The 27707-nt window shown below is 35.8% G+C and overlaps 2 protein-coding genes across 3 annotated transcripts; both read right to left on the bottom strand.

The window, feature by feature from the left end:
• Window positions 1–26818, bottom strand: LOC150095430 (uncharacterized). Of its 2 annotated transcripts, none has more exons than XM_090410463.1 (2): window positions 26731–26818; window positions 1–1303 (listed from the first exon to the last, which is right to left on the bottom strand). In XM_090410463.1, the coding sequence occupies exon 2, from the start codon at window positions 1279–1281 to the stop codon at window positions 427–429; it is 855 nt and encodes a 284-aa protein (XP_090266589.1). In that variant the 5' UTR covers window positions 1282–1303; window positions 26731–26818; the 3' UTR covers window positions 1–426. The 2 variants fall into 2 exon arrangements, with proteins under 2 accessions (XP_090266589.1, XP_090266590.1); XM_090410464.1 differs by lacking the exon at window positions 26731–26818 and adding an exon at window positions 26517–26634.
• Window positions 15558–16172, bottom strand: LOC150095431 (uncharacterized). Its single transcript, XM_090410675.1, has one exon. The coding sequence runs from the start codon at window positions 16170–16172 to the stop codon at window positions 15558–15560; it is 615 nt and encodes a 204-aa protein (XP_090266801.1).
• Window positions 26819–27707: the final 889 nt, after the last annotated feature.

The following is a 27707-nucleotide window of genomic DNA, read 5'->3' as shown; positions in this document are numbered from 1 at the left end:
TATTTAAGAATAACTTTTAGTGAAGACAGAAAATTAAATACAGATATAAAATACAATAAACAAAATTATTTGATAGGAATTTCCTATCAAAGTAATCAGATGAACCTTTTGAGAAGCAAGGTAAAAATATATATTGGCTTCTATAACATGTAGAAGCTAAGATCTATCTATTTATCTATATATTATAAATATGAATACATGGGAAAAAAATTGCAAAAGGTTGCTAAGATTCTGCAGTATCTCCCTGCAAAAACTCAAAAGTGAACGTAAATTTAGATCTTTACCAAAGTTAAAATTTGAACGTACATATGAATCGATACTTTTTTTTCAAAGTTGCTCCATGCAAGTCTGACAGTAAGAAAAAATAAACAGAAAAACTATTACTTGCAAATTAAACCAAACTGTTTCTAGATGTAAATATAGTCCTCAATTAAAACTAAATGGCTCATTTTCATCAATAATAGTTAGTACAGACTTCAAATATTCCAACTGTAAGGCATATGCTTGTTGATGAATATTCGTGACTGCAGCTTGTTCCTGTGAAAAAGACTGAGCTAGCAAGCATTTATCATTCTGCTTATCATGCATCCCAGTAAATGTTTCATGTTCATTCAAAATTTTGATTTTCTGATTTTCAATTTCACTATTAAATGTCTGAATTTTTGTACAATTATTTCCATCATGTTTTCCAACAAGATCTACAATATCACTCTTCTCTGGAATTCGTAAGCAATTTATATTATGATCATCAGGAAGCTTATCTACCTGACCAGAAATACATTCATCATTCATACCAGAACTATCAGTTAATATTCCATCATGTTTTTTCTGAATGGAATGGATTTGATTAGCAGAAGCAACAGAGGAGTCAGATGACTCTCTTTTTTGGGCATCACAATTTAAAGAATTAGAAGATAAACAACCAGAAGATATCAGCATCTCCATTGTTTTCAACCTCTGAAGTCCTTTTTTATGCTTCTTCCCTTGTAAGTGTGCCTTTAAATTATCAGGTCCTGTGAAATCTAATTTACATGCCTTGCAATGAAGTTGTTTATTAAGAATAATGACATAGTTTGAATGTTCTCCAAATAGATTATTTGAGGAAAGAGTGTTATCAGCAACATTAATATCTGCAGATGTCACTATAGTAGCCTGACAATTAACATTCCCTTGAACAATCCTGAGTGCTGCTTTCTTTCTATGTTTCTCACTTACTATATGCTGATCATAACATAACTTGCTGGTGAAAGGCACAGAACACACATCACATTTCAGAGCCATTAGGGAATTCTTCAGAAGCCACCTATACAGAACCAAATGTATATTAATAAGTTATATAATCAAAACAGTTTCAAGAACAGAAATAATTTACAACTATTAAATAATATAAGACTTTTAACATCTTACAAAATCATAACAGGTCATACTAATAAAATAATTTGCTTCACAAGAAAAATATTTCCTGAAACATACTGTTAGGAGTTAAAACCATGTTACTGTGACAAACTTTCCTATTCATGAAATGGCTTGTAAAATTTTAGAAAAAAAAAAAACTTAACCTTGTTCATGCAAATTTCAAATCAAGCAGGGTGGCATCATTATTTTCTTCTAAGTACAAGTATGTAATCTCTGATACAAAATGGCTAGAACAGTTATGTGAAACTGTGAAACAAAATTTTCAATCAGCAAAAAGCCCATTATACATACACAGAAACAGGCAAGTAGAGCATCAGCATATGAAAAAAACTGGAGCCACTCATATCAGAGATTTCTAAACAAATATTATCAAAACTCCACAATTGGAACTATATGAAATTTTTAATCCAGAATTGTGGTATATCATTTATAATCCTGGTGTCTAACTGAATCACCACTTGCCACATGTGGCAAAAAGGCCACACATGACTTTGAGGAAAATTGGTACTTTGCTGAAAACATCTACTTGAAAATAGATATACAAAAAAAAATTTAATTAAATTAAATTTGCTTAAAAAAATAGAAATCCTCAATAAAAAATTTTCACATTAGTAAAAATTAAATTATGAATGGAATTTAATTTTTAATGAAACAATTGAAATGGCATTTGCATCCATAGCACCAGGCTACCTGAAGAAAGACTGTTCTAAGTTCAATTCTAGTCACCGACTACAGCAGGAATTTTTGATGAGTCTTTCTTCGACTATTGCCAAGTTCGGTTCTCTGTCATACTCTCCTCCTGGATGCAAATTAAAATTCATTGCCAGTCTTGTGCCAACTATTGTGATTGGAACTAGCTCCCACTAGTCCCTCAAGACTTCGAAAGTCAGTTGACCAATAAAAAAAAACAGAGATCATCTAACTTTATAACATCTCCAGCAAAAAGTGTTAGTGGATTTATTTTACAACCACTATCTTTGATATTTACTCATAAAAAAACTACACCCTTCTTTCAGTCACCACTCTTATGTAATTTCTATAAAGATGAAATACTAAAGATATGGAAGAAAAATATAACACTGGCATTTAAACTGGATTGTGAAACTATACTAAACACCCTTTCGTTTGCAGATGACCAAATAATCATAGCAAGAAGTGAACTCCAGAGATCAATATATTCTTTAAACTTAATTGCTAAAAACATTTTGGAATGCAAACATCAACAAACAAAACAAACATGGCTTTTAAAGGACTATCTCCAGTCAGAAGTAAAATCTTGATTGAAAATAAAATTTCAGAACAAATTAACTATTTCAAATATCTTGGATGTGCTATATCATACCAGGTATGTTCCCAATGAAATGGTATACACTTGTTGCACTACTGCTACATCATTTACAATTCTCTGAGAAAAAAATCTTTCCCTGAAGATATGACTATCATCTGTGGTAAATTTTGTTCCTTTCAAGTGTTTCTTTAAATCTGGGAATAGGAAATAGTCAGATGAGGTCAGGTCTGGTGAATAGTGAGGTAGACACTGAAACCCCAAGTTGTATATTGTCTATCTGACCAATGTGAGCAGGTGTGCTGTCCTGCAAAAGCAACATGCCTCTGCTCAGTTTCCTGTGGCATTTTTCCTTCGGTACCTTCTTCAGTTCCTTCAGAGCTATTGAATAAACTGCTACTGTAACAGTTTCACTTTTTTTGAGGTACTTGGTAAGGATTACACCATCCATATCCCAAAAGACAATGGTAAGAATCTTCGCTGATGACTTTTGGGTTCGAAACTTCTTTGGTCATGGAGAACCTTTGTGTCTCTACTCCAGTGACTGTTTTTTGGTCTCTAGGCCAGTGATGAAGCCATGTTTCATCAACAGTCACAATAAGCCAAAACGTTTGCACCTGATGTCTCAAAATGACCCAAAACCCCTTGAGATGACAGCATGTGTTCTCTCTTTTGGTCAGCATTCAAACATTTGCTGAGAGCTTCTTCATGTCCAGATGTTGGTGGATAATGATCAACTCATTCCCTGGATATCCCCAAAGTCTTTGCAATGTTTTTGGTTAGTATTCATCTATCATCACGGATCATGGCATGCACTGCATTGATATTTTCAGGTGTGATTGCTGTGGAAGGTCTTCCTGACCTGGGGGCATCCTGTTCCCCACATTAATATGCTGGGGCACACTCCCCTAAAGTCTCACACAAAGTATAGTGAATCTCAGTTGCAGACTTTTTTTCCCAGCATGAAAAACTTGATGACGGCCCAAGCTTGTGTTTTAAAATTTCTTCAAAACCTCTGACATGTCTTCTTATATATTATCCTAAAAGAAAAGCAACAAATTATTACAATTTGATGAAACATGGGGGCGAGGGATTAAAGGGTTTTAATATATGTTCTTTCTTGTGGTTATATTAGTTGCTTTAATATCATTTTTGTTCTAGGTGTTTATCAGAACTTTTCAGTCTTCCCCATAAACAAAGGAAAATAACACTAATATCAAAATTTCAAACTTCCAAAAAATAACAGGGATGATCAGTAGTATTCTCAAACTTAACTAAGTTCAAAAGAATACAAGAATAAGAGGTTATAAAGTTCTTGATAAGATCCTCTCTACTGTATATAGAGGTGAATTATGGACCATAAAAACTGCTAAAGAAAAAAATAAGAGAAATTGGAGAAATGAAATTCCTATGAAGGATAGCAGGCTATAATCTCTGGGAAAAAGAAAAAAGCAGCACAGAAATATGCCTAGAACTAAAAAATGGACTAAGTTCATAGAACATAAGTCCTGGACAAAATATATGAGTACCGAAAAAAGTGGAATGAACATATTGAAAGAATGGACAGTTCCAGACTATGCAAAAGAGATACTTTGATACCACACAGCTAGAGGACAAAGAAGTAAGGATGACCAAGGAAAAGATGGAATGATTTGGAACAGATCACTAGGCCTAAATCCCTGAAAGGATGACGATGATGACCTCTTTCAAAAAATCAATCAATAAATAAATAAAATAAAAATTATCTGATGCCTGATTACACTTGGCAAATACATTTGATACCAAAAACTATTAAGCCATATTATTATTATTATTATCCGAGACCTCCAAGAACTCAAGGACTCATCGAGGGAGTCCTATGTCATCAAGTGTCACCAAAACCAGCTGCGATATCTCCTCTTAAACTCATCCACACTAGATGCACTCATCACTTCAAGAGATACTGTTTCACTCACTCACTCACTCCTCTACGAAAGAAAATGCTAGCTCTTATCACTTTCTTAACAGCGAACAAACTTAACTTCCATGGATGCCCTCTCTCCCTATAATCCTATAGTGAAAAATTTCATCCGACAATATCCTACAACACCTATTCAAAAGTTCACAGACCTCAATAATATCATCCCCCCCCCACACACACACCTCTTTCTCCTGTTAACCAGAGTCTATAATCCACATTCTCAATGTCCTCATAATCTATATTCCATAATCTCTGTAACTCTTCTTTGCACCATTTTCACAGCTTCTTCATCCCATCCAAAATCAGGACACCAAATCTGTGTGCAGTAGTCCAAATGACAGTTCCATTGTACCCTTCTACAATGGAACTATCATACATTCTTTCCATTCCAATGTTATCTTTCCTGAGCTGAGACTCTAGTTATACAAACTTGTAAAAGATCTAGCCAATTTTAGTGAATATTCCATTAGCATACAAACTAATATTCCATCTGTTCCTACTCCTGAATTCTGAATTATTTTTCAGATTATGCAATAGCTCTTTGCCCTCATTTTTTTCTTTTTAATGAGTGCTCACTCTTAGCAAAGTAAATGCAAATTAATCTAACAATCTCATCATCCACTGATGCAAGAGTACCATCCACATTCAGTAAAGTTATTCTTCCAATTCAGTATAACAAACTTTTGGACTACCTTCAGCCTATATAGCCAATTTCTTTTCATACTCTGGTGTAGCTTTCTGGACGAGACTTTTCTGGCCTGCATTTTATATATTTCATAACAGCTTTATATTTTTCACTCTTATTTTCATAATATTCCTCGCACATCCTCTTGTGGATCTCTGGCTTAATAAGGGTAGACATCTATTTCACTCCCACCCTATTTGTTCTTTAAAAAAACTCTAGGGATACATTCAGATACTGCCTCATTTAAGCACTTTTTCAGATTCACATAGGACAGCTTGTAGCCTGTCCTAATTGGAACATTTATATATTTAGCTGCTTCCCATGAAAGTATGGCATGATAACAGTCACCAACTAGTTATAAAATAGTCATGTTCTTAACTGAGATTCCTTCTGACACTATGATCAAACCAACATTCTTTAACCCTTCTTTCACATGCTACTCAAGAAAGCAGTCTTGCAATGAATAAATAAATTCTCCTACATACTTATCCTGAGATTTCTCTAATATGCACTCAATCTTTGAATGCATATGATGGGTACTAAATGAATAATCACCATAATGATTACTCATTTATTACCCATCATTATAATTTAGCAATGCATTTCATTATTCCTAGCAACTGAATCACCAACTCTGCACCACTCAACCATATATTTCATCTTGTTAGCCTCCACTTCATATCAAATTAATCTCAAACATACTGCTACATGGGACATTACCTTGACTGCTTGCATGCATTTCTACCCTAACTGGACTCAGTAAATCTGATATTAATAGTAATACTTCCCTCTTATCCCTCTGTCATTCTTAATAATACTATACACTTTACACTCAATCCCAGTTACAACATCTAACTCTGATAGTCATTTTTAACTAATGCTAACAATATTAGGCCACAATGTATTCAATAAAGCAATGAACTCAACCCTTTTGTTCCTGACATTTGTGTATAGACATAACGAATTACCACCTGACTTCTTATACTTTGATCTACAATCTCCTTGGTCCTGTTGAATAACTTTCTCTTTTTCCCTCACCATATACACTCAAAAGATGCAAACCCAAAGTGCACATTTCTACCCATTTGTAGATACATAACCATACCATAGTTGAACCACCTGGTGCCTGTGAATTTTATTCACAGGCATCAGGTGGTTTTGCATAAGGTGGTTGCACCTTACATGAACCACCTGGTGGCACCTGTGAATAAGCTACTCCAAACCTGTGCTCCCACATTTTATCATTATTGTGTTTTTTATAAATGGAAAAGTAACAGTGGCTACTAAGGAGCTGATTACTTCTGTACAACCTGTAAGTACCTATAGTCCATCAAATCAGTTATCCTTACAATTAAAAAAACAGCCACATGCTTACCCGCTATGCTTACTGTATGAAGTAAAGATGGCAGCAACAAAAATCAACGACAAAAGAGCAACCCCAGTTTCGTCACCACAGTGCTATCGATTGCCGACGAACCAAATGACAATATGAAGTGCTGCAGCCGAAAAAAAAAAGGGATATATTGTGCAATTTCTATTGCCAATGGCTACACACTTCCTGTGCAAAAATAGATGAATTGGCAGAGAACTTTTTTTTTTATCTCAGCCAGCCATTTTTCTGTTTACTGTGCCTCCCATCCATAAAACATCTGATCTTAGGCAATGGAATCAAAACACCTTAATACTATTATCAAACCTTCTCTTCTAAAATCCAAATGCTGAAAACTAAGCTTGAGTTACTCAACGATCATCATCACATCGCAAATGTACCCATGTCAGCTAATGAACTCTGTGACCCAATCATATCAATGGTACATGACTCAATCGAGGCCAAAAATAGGACTCATAGTCATTATTTTGAACTTTCTGACGGAAAATGGTAAATCATTAAAAGAAGGCATCAGAAAATAGGAGGAAAATGCAACTCAGATCCCAGAAATATCGTCAGATGCCATCATTTCAAACCCATAAATAAAAGAAAGGATGGAACGAACTTAACATGTCTCATGAAAGTGACCTGTGACACACCGACAAGCACATCCAGATTAATAATGGCAACAAATAACAAGTTCAAGGACACCTGTCCCCAATTGCACATACGTGCTCAACCTGACGTAACATTTGTCCACAGAGAACAAGGATGTCCTCCGTAGCGCAATCGGAAGAACGACGGTACATTGCGCCCTTCGATTGGAATAGGCCTAAGTTCGATTCTCGTCGCGACGGGAGGAATCTTTATCTGGACGATTTCAATCGAAGGCGAGTTAGCCGATCTCATAAGCAGGTAGCAGGGTTTTTTCTCCCAGAAACTCGGGTTTTTCATCCCACATACAGACAAATTGGCCTTTCAGAACACGCGCAATTTACAGACAAAAAATACTAGTTGTGGTGGGGGCAGTAGATGGCATTGATGGAGATGATTTGTAGTAGAGGTTCAGTGTAGTGGTTGAGACAGTTGAAGGCATCCTCCCGCAATGAGTCTTCGGACTCCTTGGAGGTATCAGGAATAATAATAATAATAATGTCATTTTCAAAGATAACTTGAAGAAAAAAAACACCAAAATGGGGACAATAATTGGAGCATCGACTTACAAGTTAAATTTGTGCAAAAATCAAGTGACACCACTAGCAGTCACCACTGATACCAGTATGCAGACACTGCAGGAAAATGTGCAAGACCCTTGCAGTCAAACATACGTTCCACAGAACATTACACATCCACTTCGATGGCCTCAACTCTATCCACCAAACCCCCATCTACTCTTTTTAGCAGAAACTCAAATTTCACCTCACCACAGCACTATCCATCTCAACTTTCAAAACTCTTTAACTCCTTTTGACAAGGGCAATGTCTGCATATATATTTGCTCTGACATACCTTGCCAGAGAACACCTAATGCCACCAACCACTCTGAGCTCTTTAATTTCATCTATTTAAAAACTGAATCTACAATCACCCAACTTTGAACTTCTTTGGTTGAAAATATCCCTTCCCTGCTCAGTCAACATTTGCTTTCTCATCGCTCTCCTAATGCCACAAATCACTCTGAGCTATTTAATTTCCTCTATTTAAAAATTGATTTTCTCCAGTCCCACTCTCCTAACAGTGAAATCATCCTCCTAGGAGATTTTAATGTCTACAATGCCAACTGGCTTTTTTTTTCCTCCAGTTGTACAGATCTTGCAGGCAGAGATGCTGAAACATATGCGATCACTAATGACCTTACCCAAATCGTTCACATGCCAACCAGAACACCAGATAACTCAAACGACTCCCCAAACACCTTAGATCTCTTCCTCACCAATGACCCTACCAAATACACAGTATTTGGAAGGGTCATTGGTGAGGTGATAATTTTTCCAATTCTCTGGTTGATTTTCTAATAATTTCTTTCATCAATATCAAATTCCTGGCTTGTACCCTCAGGAGGTGTACAATATATTATGACAGTACTACATGAAAAAATCATGTCATTACTAAGTACCGGTCGAAAATTTTCTACCAAATTAATCTACTACCTGACAAGCCTCCAATACCGTTAGATCTTATATTTCTCTTCTTACCATATCAACTGAACTAGATCTTGGTCTTCCTCTAGGTCTTTTTCCTGCCATTCTTGCAAAGAACAGCTGTCTTACTAACCTTTCCTCTCCCAATCTGATTACATTACCATACTGAGATTACTTCCGCTAACACATTTCTGTTGCTATCAATGTCAAGTTTTTTCCTAATATCCTAAGTTGCTTAATTTTAATATACTGAAATTGATGACATCTGTTCACTCTTCTAATCTTTCTCAGAATTCTCATATCTGTAATCTCCAGTCTCTGATCAAGTGTTTTATTTATAACCCGGTCAACATTGATTTGAACACAGTCTTTGTATACAGCTAGTTTAGTGTTTTGACTAATTTCTCCCTTATTCCATATAAATTTATTCAGTTGACTGACTTCCTACCATACCAGCTTTGCTAATTTGCTGTTTATTCCATATTTAATTTGCAATCTTCACAACAACAACAAAAAAAAATTCTTTTTCTAATGTCAGATTATCCTCAGTTATATTATCAACATCACTGCTGCAACATTTATGCTCAATGGAACAAAAGTTCTCCTTAATAGCAAATATTTTAACTTGTGCTTTAGACCAGTGCTTCCCAAACTTCTGGATGTCAAGGCCCCCTTTGCAAAAATTAAAATATTTCACGCACCCACCCCCTCGAAAAATAATCGTAATAGATATATTACGATTCATAGATATATTATTATAATATTTATTGTATTTATATTCAATACAAAACATACACAGCGAATATTGTAAAAATCAAATGCATATATTACATTTTTTGCCTCTTACTGTTTCGTTCTGAAGACAATGCAGGCTGTTCTGGTAAAATATGAAATACTGTCCTTTTTTTTGAGTCTGTTTCTACTTCTTCTGATTGTCCGCGGGAATTTTTTTTTTATTTTTTATCAGCCACTTATCCATCTCAGGGTTAAATTTTTTAACCCTGAGATGGATAAGTAGAATAGATCAAATAATATCACCACTTACCGATACTGGCACACCACAGACTGATAACATGAAATTAGTGAATATTACCTGAATAAGGGAATCCCCGGACCAGGAATATTTTTCTCTTTTGTGACTTTCCTCCCTTTAAGGTAATTAAGCCTAACACGAAACAGACAGCAAAGGCAGGTTATTAAAACGTGCATATGATTGGTGCGGTATTAACAAAAGATCGCGCAACTGAAAGATAAAAGCATAGCTGACAATTGAGTTGAAATGCTAACTCTCTTCAACCGAATTCCATATGTGAAACTGCCATAACATTCATTATATATATATTACTTAGTTTTAACACTTTTACGAATTTTAACACGTTCGGTTGAATTTTATTGCTGCCTTGGGAAATCGAACTCACACACACATCTAATTAATAACAATAGTTTTTAGTTAGATACTGTGTTTGCCCATGCAACATATGGTTTTGTTTCAGTCTATACAGCATAGTTTCTGTATGAGGAGACATGTGATTCATTAATTAGTGTTTTTATCCCAGTTGTCTCTAATTGCACTATTTGTTGAGAAATATATTACACAGACTCCTCCTTATTCACTTGCATAATAAAAGTACTTGTTTTTATTGCCTCTGCAGTGTGGCTGTTAGGGAGGGCATGTTGTTTACCACTGCAAGTGAGTTACTATCTTCCCACATGAACTTGTTTAAGCTTTTTTTCATGTGTGAAGTATATGCAAAACTTTTATTGGTAATAGAAATCTAGCTTGGATGACAGTGATAATATAAAACAAGTTTTTATATGTATATAAAGTCAATATCAACAGTCCCTGATTATGAACGCGTGATGAAAGGGACAGGAAGATTTGGAGCTTCCCTGGAGAGCATTCGAAGTAAATACAATTAACCACTGCTTTGAAATGAAACATATGAATAAGCAATATTTACTAATATTCATTAAGCGCTGAAATACGCAGGAAGCATAGTTTGTGAACCAACACCAATGTGCGAATTTTTCCATTAAAATATAAAAAATAACAAAAAAGAAATAATAAATAATAAAAGTTAAATAAGTTTCTTTTAAAATAAAAAAAAATCTGCTTAGTCTTAAAACATTTTAAATTTGTTTCATTATTTCACAGCCCCCCTCAATAAAACCTACGGCCCCCAAGGGGGCTGCGGCCAACAGTTTGGGAAGCGCTGCTTTAGACAAAGCCTTGTGGCAAGTTTTTACTACTATTTCAATAACAATATTTCTACAGTTATGTTACTATATGCAATAAGATAATAAATTCACTAAAAACTATAATAATATACTAAACAAATAAATAAATAAAATCGATGATCTTACAAGAGATCTGTAATAGCATGTCTATACACAAGATAGCCTCAAATCAGACTTGAAAATATGAAAAACTTCAAAAGCAAATCTACACAGTTATGAATTTATCATCAATAGTGCTAAGAGAAGAAGTCTTCAATGCCCTTAGTTAGCCATAATTTCACTCATATGAAGACAAGGGCCAAAATGAGTAAAAATGGTGAACATTCAGACCCATAGTTGTTAACAATGTCCATTTGGATATAGATAACATCCTTACAAAGTATAAATCATGATCAAGTTATTGATATGTACCCTCAAAGGGGTGTATAGGATACTATGAGAGTACTGCATGATAAGTCTATATTATTACTAACTTCCTATTGACAATTTTCCTCCAATCTTATATTTTAGACTTCTACGGCACTTTTAACTATATCAATCCATCCAGATCTTCATACTTACTCTTTTGAATCTTTCTCCTGCCAAGAAATGCCTTATTTATTAAACTTTCCCTCCATCTAAGGTAGTAAGGTCATTTAAACAGACTAGTTCTGCTCACACATCCCTAAATACTAGGTGAAATTCTTTCCAAATATCATTTTTAATATGATGCTGCTGAGAATGAACAGATGGAAAATTAGAGGGAATATTTGTAGTGTAATAAAAAAAAATTATCATAGCATATTGATCATAGCATCAGAGGATCAAACTATGAGTGAGATGTCATGCTTACTTCCAATCGGCAAGTGACCACGTAGTCCTTTGACTTGATGGGCGAATAGGCATGCAGAAGGAATTTATGTGGAATTATAAGGCAGGCAACTACAGCACACCACTTAGAAACCAGCTTGGAGCAGTTTGATGGATGAAAGAATTTGAAAGAAGAGTGCATTATTATTATTATTATTATGTGACACTTCCAGGGAGTCCAAAGACTCACTGAGGGAGTGCATCTACTGTACAACTCTCTGTCTCCACCACACAATTCACCATCTACTGCCCACCACTTCCACAGACAATCACAAACATCCATGCCCACGGTGGGATTCGAACCTACAGCCTTTTGGCTGGCGGCATGGGAGATACTTAAGAAAAAAATTGCTGCCAGAAATTCAGATTACATACTGAGTGAAGAATAAAAAGCAATTTGGAGTTAAATGAATGACCACAGAAATTAAACAGGAATTACAGATGATAAAGAAGTTACAGAAGGTATATAAAGAGCGAGAGATAAAGAACAGATGCATGAGGAATATAAGGCTCAGACTAGGAATGAGAAAAATTAGAATACAGGCAAAAACTATAAATCAATCCATGGAGGTTTTTTTTTTTTTTTTTTTTTTGCTATATGGCCTACATGAGGAAAAATAATTGTGGACGGGTTACATTACTTGAAGAAAAGATTCTGGTGACCAAGGCAGATGAAATAGTTTAAAAAAAAAAAAAAAAAAATCAGCTAACGCCTTTTAATTCCCGTATACGGGAGTAGGTGAGGCCATTTAGCCCTATCTAACTTTGGGAGACTGAGTGGGCAGTTCAATCTCCACTGGTACCCAATCAGAGACAGATGGCCCAAGGCTATCACTAATTAAGCGGTACGCAGTGAAGAGAGACGGCTCAAATGTGCCGCCATCTCGTGGTCCCTAACCCTAACACAATATATTTAATGTCTGAAATAATGTGGGTTCTACGGTCGATTTTCTTGAGTTTACAGGGCGAAAAACCCGAGTTTCCGGGAGGAAAAACCTGCTTGCCCGTGCCAGAGATCGACTAACTCGGGAACCGGTCGAAAAAAGGCTTAGAAAAATTTCCTCTAGTCGTCGACTAGACTCGAAACCAAGTCTTCCTTCGTGCGGCCAAGCGCGGCGGTGTGCAAACGCCACATCCGCTGAGCTACAGATGACCGAGGCAATAGAAGTGAAAGAGGATGCATTCCAAACACTGAGTATGTTAGATGTCAATAAAGCAGGGGGAATAGATGCAATTTCACCATGTGTTTTAAAGGAATGTGCTGTGGAGCTAACCATACCATTAATCTAGCTGTTTAATGAAAGTCATGCAATGGGGAAACTTCCTGGAAGGAGGATAAGATAGTGTTACTGTATAAGGGTAGTTGTAGAATAGAGGTATCAAACCATAGACCACTTTGTATTTCTTCATGGTTATTAATATTTTGGAGAAATGGGTAAGAACTTGTATATAGAATTAGGCAAATAAGGGCAATATTATTATTATTTATACAAGCCAATTATACAATATTAATTATACAAGCCAGCATGAATTTGTTAAAGACGATGCATGCTGTCTTTTTTGGGATATTTCAAAGGCATCTGACAAGTTGGTTTTTAAGTTGTAATATATGGGTTTGGATATCAGGTTAATGGACTGGAAACTGATTTCCTGACAGATATCAAAGAGTTGAATTCTTCAGGAGAGCAGTATAAGGGACTCGGAAGGAAGGTTACATGTGGACTTCCACAAGGTTTAGTACTGGACCTTGTCCACACTGTTCAATCTTTATGTCAATGATATTGTCACCAGACTACAAACAGATATTCAGTTGTATGTAGATGATGTGAAGTTTGGGAGGGTTATTAGTAAGAATGTTGATGTTTTGGCTCTTCAAGAAGATTTCAATGAGCTGGAACAGGGGGCAATGAATGGGCATATCAATTTAATGCAACTAAATGTAAGGTTTTGAAATTTGGGATTCACAGATGGAGTGCTTTATACTCACTTGGTGGAATTACACTGGAAGCAAAAGATCTTGGGTTAATTGTAGAGAGAAATTTGAAGTTCACTGGACATATTGCAAAGGTTGTGAAGACATCTCAGTGAACTGCTGCAATATTGATATGGAAATTGATCACAAAAGATAAAAGAGTGGTAGTCCCACTGTATAAAGCTTTGATCAGACCACATCTAGATTTCTGTACTCATCTCTTTCCCCCAAGATTTGAAGGGAATGAAGTAACCTTGAATAAGGTGCAGAGACATAACAAAAATGATATCAGGACTGTACAATGTCAGTTATGAGAAGAGACCGAAGGCATGCAAACTGCAGTTTGGTGGATAGAAGATGAAGGGAGGACAGGACCAAGACTATTGAAAGGTTATTATCAGATATTGACAGTAGGAAAATTGTTCATATGACAGAACAAAAGAAATCTTTCTAAATACAGAGGAATTTTCCAACTTGCATGTACCTGGGAAAATTTATGCAAGCATATTTGAGAAAAAGGTAAGAAAAAGAAAAAATTGTGGAAAGAAAACTAGAACAAGCTATTCAAGCCAAACAGGTGGTCCTAAAACCTCTATCAAGATCACATTTTCACTTGAAGACAAACAGTTGGGAAATCATGGATATAACAAAGCACCTTGGCAAGAAAAAAGTTGTTCAAAACACTACAATTATAGGGTAAATGGGATATTATATGGAGCAATGCACAATGCATACCTGAGTTGTAAGTCAGCAACTGAAATTGAAGGAGGTATAAAAAAAAAGTTTGATGTTAAATCAAATGTGAGGCAAAGTGCACATTATCTCCAATGTTATTCATGTATCTATATGGATCACATTAAGAAGGAAAGGCATTAAACCTAACATCAAAATCAGAGATATTAATCTCAGCTCTTTACTACATGCAGATTATGCACGTGATGTAATACTCCTAAAGATACATAGCACAAGTTTGCAAGATTCCCGAACTAAATTGAATGACTGATGTAATAAATTTGGTATGAAAATCAGCAATAAAGAGACAACGACAATGAAAATAGGCAGAAACATTAACAAAAATTGCATTCTGAATGGAGAACATGTTGTAAAATAAAGCATTTCAGCTATTTAAGCACAATTTTGAAGATGGCAAATCAAATATGAAAATAAACAGAATTATATTCTTTTCCAGGGTATCTTGGAAATAAAGAAATATACTACAGGCCATAGTGCTTCCAAAAGTAGTGGGATATTAGTTTGCTGTTACTATGGCAATAGTGAAGCATGTCATGTTTGTAACTAAGCACATGCATAGAAAATCCCCTAAAAGCCATCATTGCCGAATCACACCATTCTATGTATAACATTACATTATGATTGCTAATTGACTCTATACAACTGTGAGCCTTTGGATTTTCTGGAATTAATTGATAGGCTGTAACAAAGTAGATGTCATATAGTTTATTATAAACTGGCTTACGATAAGCAGTGATTGTTTATGTTATGAAGTGAACTTCACTCGTCACAACGCACATTTCCAAACATGACATTTTATTACAATAAAATATGTCATAAAATATGAGTGTTTATGTATAAACATATACATAAACACTCTTATCCCTTCATTATTTAATGAGGAAGCTCCTCAAACACCCCTCAGGCTGTGAGTAGTATCATCAGATTGTGCATCTTCACTAAATAAAGATTCAGAGCTGTCATCTACCATGAAAAACACGTTTTCCACCACCTCATCTATCATTCCATCAAGGGTCCAGAATTTTTCCACTTCTTCAATAACATGGGTTATGCAACTTTTCCATGAGCATGCAGTAATTTTTTGAAATCCTTCCATGACCAGTCTTTCAACATCTGAAATTTTGAAATTTGTATTTTTAGCTGCAACATGCCCCTTAATTTGTACCCAGATGAGTTCTATGGGGTTCAGTTCACAATGGTATGATGGAAGACGCATCACTGTGCGTCCTTTTTGTTCATCAATACTGTCAATGCAATATTTTTGAAACTGACTCTTGCAATCTGCCACCAAGTTCAATAGTTCTATTTTCGCCATATCAGAAGTAAAACCGATTCCTTTTTCCTTCAGCCACTTCTGAATGTCTTCTTTGCATGTAGCCTGAGATGGCACATTTTCCAGTTGGACAGAATGGTAAGGCACATTGTCCATTACAATGATGCTGTTAGGCTCAATGTTCGGCAAAATCATGTTCATGAACCAACGTTCACAGTGCTTTCCATCCATTTCCTTATGATAATTGCCTTGTGATTTCTGCACTCGGAAAATTTCAAGCCCCCCCCCCAGTACAAATCCGTCTTCACTGCCAGTGTGAGTTATGATTATAGGAGACTCTTTTCTACTCAGTGCTTTCAGGCCTCTCATTAAGCCCAACAAAAATGCTTGACGAGCACTTTTTACTGTCGTGTCCTGGAGAACTTTAGTGCAGGTGTGACCGACATTCACCCAGGTTTTGTCAGTATAATAAATTTTTCATCCCTCGCAATGATATTTCCTGATAGAATGGAAATACTGGCTACAGCATAAAATTATACCTTTCCTTTCAAGTAATACTGATGATTGTGTTCTTGTAGTGTAAACAAAACCAAGGTCCTTTAACAACCGGTAAGCTGTTGTTAATGAAATGTGAGGGAGATCTTCATCATTGTTTACAGAAGTCATTACCTTATACATATCGTAGGAATTTTGTTCTTTCGGAAGAAATCATGCACTTTCTGATGAATTGCTGACAGCGTAAAGTCGTATTTCACCAAGCGTGTGCATAGTCCTATGGCGCTAGGCCTCTTCTTCCCCGGCATATGCAGTTCTCCCATAGTGGTCAGTTTCTTCTTCATGCGGTATACTGCCGTCTTGCTTACACCTGTCAGTTCCGCTGTTTGCTTCACAATATTGCCCACTGTTTCATCAGGATTTCTCGTCCATAAACCAGCGTAAAGATTTGACACAATGCACTTTTCAGAGCTTCTTAGAGGTTTGGACTACCACACGTGGGAATACAAAAGCAAACACCACCAGTCATCTCTGCCATGTTTAGGGTAAAGTCAGGGGTCGTTGGAGACCAAGCGTAGATAATTTCATTTTCCAAAAATAAGTTCCCTGTAACAATTTAATGGTATGAAACATATAATTCTAACATTGGCAAGTAAGGAAGTAGTAAAATAATTATATATAAAGTACCACACTGGCATACGATAAGCATTTTTTATGTGATAACATAAAAAATTTAAGGAACTATTTTATGCAGCATAAGCCTATAGTACAAATGGTAAGAAAAGCTGGAAATGTAGCTTATTCTGCTATTTCCAAGATAATCTGAAAAAGAGTATAGTAAAGCTGGTATGATAGGAAGTGAACTGAATAAATTTATAAGGAATAAGAGAGCGCATTCATTTGTGGTTCATGGTTGCAGAGATATACAATTTTCAAATCAGGACATTCTTTTTGAAACACCCTGTATATAAGACAGTATTCAAACCAATTTTCAGTATGGATATGAGAGCTACAATATGATGTATTGTACAGAATCTTGCAGCATCTAAAAACTTTGTGATCCTATTCAATATAATGGATATAAACATTTTGTACAGCTGTGATAGTAAACAGATTGGCCTATAGTTATTGATATCATTTCTGCTGCCTGATTTATGTAACAAGATAATCAAATTATGCCACTGCACTGGAATTTTTTCTGTAGATCATTGAACATATCCAATCATATCCTGCCCTGGATTTTTCAAGTGGATACAGTGTGAGAAATGCTTCATTATGCACTGAAAAATGCAAAAGATTTGTGGGCGGTTAGAGTGAATTAAAAGAAGGAAAGCATTAATGCGCGTGAAAAGTGTATCGATAGGTTATCAACAGTGTATCGAAAGGTTGGGAACCAGCAGTGGTTCCCAACCTTTTTCCACTTGTGTACCCCTTTTAAACCATTTCTATAAATTGTACTCCTTGTTTTTAAAATAGCTGTTTTTAAATATTAACACTTTTGTTCAGTGACTATCTTAATGTAAAATTATTAATTATTTCCGCCATTATTTTACAAATAATGGCGGAAAAACTTTACTTGTTTTTCCGCCATCACTGATTATTTTTTGTGTACCCCAGAACGGCCCAGCACATACCCCCCAGGGTACGCGTACCACCGGTTTAGAACCGATGGGTTAGAGTGTTTCGAAATGGGAGTTAGCATCAGGACCATAGTAGAAGAGCTTAAGCAAGAGTTGATGAAAATGAAAAGTGAAATGAATCATCTGGAAGATGAGAATAAACACCTAAAGAGGAGATTGGCAGATGTGAATGAGAAGAGGAAGTTAATATTACAAAAAAAAAAAAAAAAGGAATCAAAGGATAATCATATATTGTTGTATGACTCAATCATTAGAGGTATAATGACTAATAATACACAAAACATTGAAACAAATAACTAATGCTTCGCAGAGAAGGAAAGAGCAGGCATCAGAATTAGTAGCACTAGTGGGAACAAATGACTTAGTGAAAAGAAAAAATGTTGATGTGACTTGAGTAAGTTGTTGCAGGAGGTAGTGTTGTTGAAAAAGTTGTTAGTGTGTTGCCCAGATATGAAAATAGTGAATTGAGGAGAGCAGAGATAATGAATAGCAAGATGGCCGAGTGGTGGAAGGCAAAGGAGGTTCAGTTCGCATATCTGTGGAGTTAATCTAAAGGACAGTTGGAATGATTAAGTTGATCGATTGCATTTGAATAGGTTTGGTGTTGGGCATTTAGAAAGGCTATTGTTTTCTGAGAAGACATAAAATTAAGAAGTTAATGAAGCTAATGATCAAAGGGTACATGTGAAGCAGAATGGCACAAGCCAAACCAATTATATGACAGGAGGAAGATGGATACAAGGTTGAAGATGTAGTTGCGGCAGAGCAAGGTAATGGAATACATAAAGTTGAGGATGAGAGATATGAATGGCAATCAAAATCAGGGAAATGGGAGTGGTCTGACCAAAGAGAGAGGTGTGGAACAGCAGCTACAGTAGAGAATGTTGGTGCTGGTAGAATGGCCTCAAAGACAAAGGGATTGTCATGTTTGTATTCAAATATAAGGAGTATTCAAGGAATAGAAATAGAAGGATATACAATTTTCCAGAAGGATAGGAAGGTGAAAAGAGGAAGGGGGAAGTACTGTTAATGATTGCAAAGGAATTGTGTCCACAAAGGGTGAAAGTTGACAGTACATGTGAATATTTTGAATCTGTGTGGTGTGAAGTTGAAATTAACAGGCCAGTATATCTGATAGGATGTTGTTACAGACCAGGGAATGTAGAGAATACTAATGATTGAATGTTTTGGAAATTGGGTGGGCATTTGCCGGCCTGGTTGGCAGAGTGGTTAGCATATCCGCTCTCCAGCCAAAAGGCTGTGGGTTCGAATCCTACCTAGGCATGGATGTAATGATTGCCTGTGAATATACTAGTGATGGTGGTCAGTGGTAGATGGTGTTGGTGTAGATGATGAAGGTAGTTGTAGTTGGTGGAGTCGTGGAGATGGAAAGTTGAAGGTAGATGCCCTCCCTTGATGAATCTTCGGACTCCCTAGAGGTGTTACATAATAATAATAATGTAAAAAGAAGATGATGATCTTTACAGGAGATTTTAATTTCAGGAACACAGAATGGAAGGAGATAGTGTATGGGAAAAAGGAGAGTGAATTTGTTGAATTTCTGAGGGATCAAGTTCTGAAGCGGCATGTGACCAGAGCAACTTGATGCTTTAGTGTTTTCACTAAAAGCTGTGCATAAATAGCTGAAATATTTTACTTGTTATATAGGATCTCCATTCAGAATGCAGCTGAAGTTTTCTATGCACCTGCCTTGCCAGCTTGCCAGTTTTAGCAAATCTTTATATGGACACATTTGAAAACGAGGTCCTAGAAGAATACCATCATAAACCAAAATTATGGAAAAGGTACATTTACAATATATTCTTAGTCTCGAACTATGGACTACCTTCACTTTTGCTTTTTCATGAATATCTGAATCATCAACACTAACATGAAATTCATTCATGAATTAAAATCTAATGGTTCACTCCCATTTCTGGATCTTCAACTAAGGAACTGGGAAAATTAGAAGGCTATATTTCGAAAGCCTACACATTCTGAGAAATATCTACATGCCTCTTCCATCATTATAGATCTCAAAAATTGAGTATTATTTCCACACTAAGGGCAAAAGCACTCTAAACTCACCACTGACAAGGAAACTTCAAAAAACAAAACACTTCCCTTCAAAATGGTCATAATGACCACATCATTGCCAGACTACTCAACTGACATGTGAATATAGAAATCTCTAACGAAGAAAAAAACAGAGGATTCATTATGCTTCCATATATTAGCTCTATTTCCATAAACTGGCAAAAATACTTAAGGAATATAAAATCGAGTAGTATTTATCCCCTTTCTTAAGATCACTAATCCGATCCACAAAATCTCAACATTGCCCACTTCAATATATGGGTATTTATCAGCTATGGTGCAATTGCCAGTCATTTCCCTATGGACAGACAGAAAATCAAATAATTTACTAAAGAACACATTCAAGATATTAAATACCATAGGATTGAAGCCTCCATTTTTGTCATCGCACGTACTCTCTTCAGCTGATCCACAACATACTTCGCATATGAGACTTCAAATGTTATAGAACAAATCAGAACTATTATGCCACTGCTATGATACAACAGAGAAAAATCTGGGAATCTTTGAAAATGGCATTAGATGCTAAACATCTAAATATTAATCCACAAATCAACTTGTCTGAATACATACTAGCCTTCATTAGCAAAACGTGCATGCAAATACATAAACACGTAAAATATTCTGAACAATGTAACATACAATTAGAAATTTAGAATAACATTAGTATCTTCTATATAGCTACATAATAGTTGCTACCACTTTTAGTCCTTCCTGTTATGTCCATTAGTATGCATGTTAAACCTGAAGAAATCCTCTACAATTAGGAGGAAGCATCATATTGTCAATTAAAATAAATGTTATCTTCTGCCTTATAAACACTTAGAGACATACTCATTAACTAGCAAATTCGACGTACTTAGCCTGTTCATGAGTATATCACTAGGAGTTTATAAGGCAGAACACTGGAATAAGATAACATTTATTTATATGATATATATTATATACACACACATTCATATATCTACACACACACACATATATATATACATACAGTAGAGAACAAATGAATCTGAACAAACCGAATTTTAGTCAAGTTTTTTGGGTTTGGTTTTTGCTTCAGTTCACAATAATTTTCGTTTTGGTCTACCATTTTCAACTTTGATTTTGGTTGAGTGCTGCGCATTTTAACTGTCTCTATCAATGTTTATTAATAGCGTAAAGAAGTTGACATTCAGTGTTTTATTCATTTTGAGTTGCTACTCCAAGAAAGCATTCAAAAATATGTACTCTTTCTCAGCACACATCCATGAGTCAAAGACTAATTGCCAACAAGTGTGGTGTTGATTTGGGTACTGTTAATGGAATTTTAAAGAGCTTTAGGGAGACAGGTATCTCTTCTCCTGACAGAAAAGAAAAATGTCGGCGAAAAAGGAATACTAACAAAATGAATCCAAGATTGTCTGCTGTAAACTTAAATAGAGACTTCGCAGCTAGTGGGATTAACGTTTCTAATGTGACGGTCTGTCATAGACTGCTGGAAGCAGGAAGGACTGCCACAGACCATAAAAGAAACAAGTGTTGATGAAGGCCATGCAGAAAAAGAGGTTCCAGTGGGCAAAGGCATACAAAGGTTGGACTGTTGAGAAGTGGAGGAAGGTCATATTCTCAGATGAGAGCCATTTTCTTGTCCAAGGAGAGCAAGTACCCTATGTTTGTAAATCAGTGGCTGAGAAGACCTCCCACCCACCTTCAACAAATTCCTAAACACCCAGCTAAAAAGATGTTCAGGGGTTGTTTTATACATGACAGTCCAGGATCGCATGTGCCTGTTGACAGTATGATGAAAAGCAACTAATGCACAAAAAATATTGGAGAAAAGAGTGATCTCATAGATCCAGAAAGACAAAGAACTCATCTTCTAACAATAGCTCACTCCATGCCACACTTCAAAAAAAAGTGAAGAAGTTCATCAAAAATCACAACATCCAATTGCTTCAGTGACCAGGTAACTCTCCTGACAGAAAATTTGTTGGCTGTAATGAAAAACAGACTTGGAAAATTAAATTGTGATACAAAGGATAACTTAATGCAATCCATTATAAAAAGTATGGTTTAGAGATGCAGAAATAAGAAAATGTGTTCTACTTTGGTAGAGTCCATGCTTAAGTGAATTAATGAACTTATTAGGAACAGAGAAACACATATAAATTATTAGGTAAGGTTGGAGTTTCATTTTTGTACTCATTTTCTTGCACAATTAAAATTTTTCTTTAAATTATAACTTGGAGCTAATTTGTTTGCTACCGTGTGTGTGTGTGTGTGTGTGTAATTTACAGATGAAAAATACTATTGGTGGTAATGGTAGTTGTGTGTAATAGGAGAATTAAGTAGTAGGGGAGACGTGTTTAGTGGAGAAGAATGCCCTCCTGCAATGAGTCCTTGAAGGCATCACAAAATAATAATATATCAGGGGTGAATATTCTGGGTGTGTGGTGCACACCCGCAGAATGGCAATATCACAGATATTACACTTTTGCATTCATTCCTATTAAGGATTCCACCTAATTGTTTTCTGGCTTAACATGATTCCTAAAATTAAACACAATATATTAATGCTTCATGAAGAGGCCACTTTTCGGCATGTAAACGTTGCATCGCATTCGTCTTAATAACCTGAGTATGCAGTCACAAACCCCGACACCTTTCAGCCTGACATGCTGATGGCACAGCATGTCAAATTCTTCACGTTCAAATGGTTTTAAACTGCACAGAAAGTGAGGCAAGGTGTGCACTGAGACAATGGCACCCAATATATATATAAATACACACATAAACACACATGCATACATCTATATATATTATTATTATCATCATCAAAATATCTCCATGGAGTCAAGAGGCTCATTGTGGAAGGCCCCATTCTCACATGCAAAGCTCATCACCTCAATATCAATGCATTCACTGTCCATGCACTCACCACACTCAAGCAATGCATTCCAATCACTCACCATTCTGCATACAAAAAATCTACTCTTCGCCCTCTTGCTCACAATCACCTTATACAGCTTCCAGGAATGGCCTCTTGTTCTCCACATCTTCCAATATTCTATGAAAAATCTCATCCATATAAAAATAACTCCTTACCAACTTATGTCTCGATCATCTCTCTCCTCATGTCTTACTTCTATCTACTAACTGTAATTTGCATTATCTCAATCTGTCCTCCTTCCGGAGACCAGAAACCAACTTTGTTAATTGTCTCTGAACCCTTCCCAACATCTCATCATCCTTCTGAAAACCAAATGACCAAATCTGTGCACAGTAATCAAAGCCATGTACAATGGCATCAAAACATCCTTACTGCTACAAGTCAGTTCTCTGTATCATTCCCATGATCTACTGTATTGTCTCAATATAATACTCACAATATTAGCAAAATATTCATTAAATTTCAAGTCTCTATCCACCATCACCCTCAGATCTTTAATTTCCTCCTCTAAAATACAAGGGATGTCAGAAAGTAAGTTACAATGGGCTGTCAGAGAAACAAAACTATACTTACAAAAAAACTTTATTGGATATTAAAGTAGATATCTTTCATTACTTTTCTGCATAATTTCCACCATTGTTCAGGTAATTATCATAACGGGGGCACCAAGAGTTGTATACCTTCGTAGAAGGTTGCCACCTGTGACGCAAACCATGTATTGACAGCTTCTTTGACCTCATTGTTGTCTTGAAACCACCAGCCACCAAGGAAAGATTTCAGATGTTTGAACAGGTGAAAGTTGCTTAGTGCAAGGTCAGGATTATATGGGGGGGTGATAGAATTGTTCCCAGCCGATGGTGGCGAGTTGTTGTTGTGTTACACCACCTGTGTGTGGGCGATGTTATCATGAATCAAAACAACATTCCTCGCATTCAAGAAATGGATAACTGACCTAACTGCACACATGCAGTGGGCGATTCAATTTTCTTAGACATCATAAACACACACCAAGAAGTGTACACACTGCGAGAATGTCTGAAAATGGCACCAACGCCTTGCTAAGGAATTAACAAACTCAGCACATGCACACAATTGCTATCACAGCGCTGCACTGAAAATATTTAAAAACGGAACTTACTTTCTGGACATCTCTCATATCCACCAATCCTATACTCTGCATCTCAACTTTGCTTCCCAAATTTTAAAACTTTACACTTTGCTACATTACACTGACACCCACACACTCATCCATTCAGACAATCCAGGTCCTCTTGCAAAGCTACATCTGCTCTATTTATGATTCTCCTCAACTTTGCATCTTCTGCAAACTGTGTGTGTGTGTGTGTGTATGTATGTATATATATATATATATATATATATATATATATCACTATTTAAGCCCCTTTCCAATGTCATTTACATACAAACTAAACAATATCCTCAAAACAAACCCCTGGGGCATGCCACTGGTCACTTTCCTCTTCTGAGATATCACTCCCACATGCACAACCTGCTGATACCAATCAGACAGCCAATCTCCAATCCAACCCCATCTGTTCCAATTTAAGTAGTTTGTCATATGGCAATCTATCAAAAGCTTTTGCAAAATCTAAATATACACTGTATAGTTAGATATGCATCCTCCTTGGTCAAATGTGTCAGTCACCTTGTTATAATAAACAAGCAGATTGCTAAAACATGATCTTCCTTTAGGAAACCCATGCCGTCCATTAAAGAGAATTCTACTGCTGTCAACCAACTTCTCCTGCATACTTGACCACAACTCCAGATAAGCAGATTAACCTATAATTCAAAGCCAGAGTCTTATCTTTCCTTATGAAGCAAAACAATTTTGCTATCTTTCCACTCCTTTGAAACTTGGGTTATGTAAGACTCATGTTAAAAATGTAAGTTAATGCTATTATTAACTACCTGGAAAATACCCTCAAGACATGCAGTGATATACCATCAGGTCCCATGCCTTCTTAACATCAAGTTTACTCAATTCCTCATATACTTCATCTGCACTCACCATCATTCATTCTTCTCCATTTCCACTCCTCTCAAGTTCTTCATTATATTACAATCACAAGGATAGAAACTTTAATGAACCATTCATTAAACACCTCAACTATATCCTCCTCAGTGTTTATCATTCTCCCATTATCATGGACCAACATCATTCTCCCATAATAATTCTTCCTTCCACTGGCCACATATTGAAAAAAAAAACTCCCTAGGATTTCTTTTGATACCATTTGCTAACTGCTGCTCATACTGCACTTTTTGCTACCCTTACTGAGTTGCCTTCCTTGCTTGCTCTTTGTACTCCTCATGTAAATGATCTCCACTCATCTTGTGTCAACTGCACAATGCCTTTTTCTTCCAGATTGCATGCTTCACCTCTTCAGTTTTCATTTTACACCTACCTTATTTAATCTCTTGAACTCTGGAATACACTCAGTCATTGCCTCTGCCAAATAATTCATGAATAGCTGCTACATGTTGTTGCAGGCTGCCTCCTGAGTTTGTCATAATCAGCTGCCTTATAGTTCTGCATATAATCCTTTCTGACAAATGTCCTGACATGACTGGCCACCACCCAAATGATCACTTCATGGTCACTTTCACCAAATGGAGAAAGATGTGACACTTCATTTCCTTATCATTGCCTTCCACGTACATACATAAACATGCGCGCACACACACACACACACACATATATATATATATATATATATATATATATATATATATATATATATATATATATATATATACACACACACACACACATCATCGCAATAACCGAATTGTATAATATATATATATGCACTGCTCAAAATAATTAGGGGATATTTTAGTTTCTGTCGGATAATTATAGATTTCTGTACATAATTATAACTCTTGGGTACTTTATACATGTATATTTCTTACTTATCGATAGGGTGTAATTATGAGATAATGTTTAAATAATCGATATTTATTACAAATTTAACAAATATACATTTTAGCGTGAAATAATTTTAACAAAAATAACCCCTAATTGTTTTGAGCAGTATATATCTACTCTATATATATAAAACGATAAGACGATAAAACGAGTTCCGGCGGGCTTACCAGCCCGCCGGAACTCGGGGGGTTGGCCGCCGTAGGAGCTGAGGGGAGGGGGCTCGTCCCCTAGTATGTGTGTATATATATATATATATATATATATATACATACACACACATCATCACAATAACCGAGGTCTTTACTATATATTAAAGATACCAAGCAATTTTATACATATATACACACACATCATTGCAATAACCGAGTTCTTTGATATATATTAAAGATGCCAAGCAATTTTATAAACTTCACACACATCATTGCAATAACCGAATTGTATAAATGAGTACTACATACCAGACATTTCGAGTTCAGTACATAATGACACGAGATTAACAAAAATTCTGAAATACACTCCATCATGAAAACCGTTAACATCATAACCAACGCCTTTTCTATCCACGCGATACACTATTTCCGAAAGTACAAAATTATTATGAAAATCAAAGCAATCAAAAACACAGATTGACTAAAACCTTCAAGAAAACAAAAATTTAAACCAAATACTTACGTTGCCCTTAATTATTGTACATGTCGTCACACTGATAAGCAAACAGCCGTTTCCAAAACTAACAAATTGCACGTGATTTGAACGTTTGCGTCCTCATCGAATAGATTAGAATCAGGGCGAGCACCAGAAAAATAATTTTGTACCAACTTATGCAGGAAAAAGGTACTAGATCTGAAAAAAAAAAGTACTAGATTTTTATGTAACATTAAATTTTCATGTATTTAATATGCTATTTACATATATACAGGGGTTACAACTCACAAGAAAAACACTGGAAGTATTTATTCATTATTTTTAACAGATTTTGCTAAATTGATTAACTCTTCAGAAATAGTAAAGTCTGTAGCTGATGAATGTTTCAATTTTTCTTTTGTCAAAAGGAGTTCATTCATCAAGGGAGTTTGTAGTTAATTTCTTATTTTATTTTTATTTATTGTCACTGCTGAAAATATTCTTTCAGTTGATGCTGATGAATGGGGGAGGCACAATACAGCTTTAATTAATGTTGTTAAATTAGGAAACATTTTTTCTCCTACCGCATTTTTCATTTCAAAAACTTTATTCCAAAAAACCATGAATTCTTGACCTTTTTCCAATGCTTCTACAGTCTTCAATAGTTGTCAATCTCCATCGAGGTCTTCATAACTATTCTCTTCAATAACATTAGGAAATTTTACAGCAAGTGGCATAATACTGTAAATACAGTCTGGTTTGCACATTTCAGGATTCAGAATCGTTCGAAAACTTGGCTACAAAACTCAACATAGAAGGACAAACATTTCACCTTGAAGTGTCTTATGTCTCTTTCTGGAACTTCACTCTTATCTAAACTCATCAGAACAGCTTCCACTCTCGCCCTTAGATATACATTTTCTATGTTTAACATGTTCATTGCCAATCACGCGATATCGCGCGATGCGAGTTCTCACCAAACGTCCGATCACGCGTTATCGCGTGGACGTCGCTACCTAAATAAA

This window comes from Typopeltis vanoorti, chromosome 20 (genome assembly GCF_054136105.1).
Source record: "Typopeltis vanoorti isolate ZY-2024b chromosome 20, IOZ_Tvanoo_1.0, whole genome shotgun sequence".
In the NCBI taxonomy this organism is placed as follows: Eukaryota; Metazoa; Arthropoda; class Arachnida; order Uropygi; family Thelyphonidae; genus Typopeltis; species Typopeltis vanoorti.
This window is presented reverse-complemented; position numbering and strand designations above follow the sequence as displayed.

Coding starts and splice junctions, on each gene's coding strand:
- LOC150095431 (XM_090410675.1), bottom strand. CDS start 16,172: ATGGATGGAAAGCACTGTGAACGTTGGTTCATGAACATGATTTTGCCG.
- LOC150095430 (XM_090410463.1), bottom strand. CDS start 1,281: ATGGCTCTGAAATGTGATGTGTGTTCTGTGCCTTTCACCAGCAAGTTA.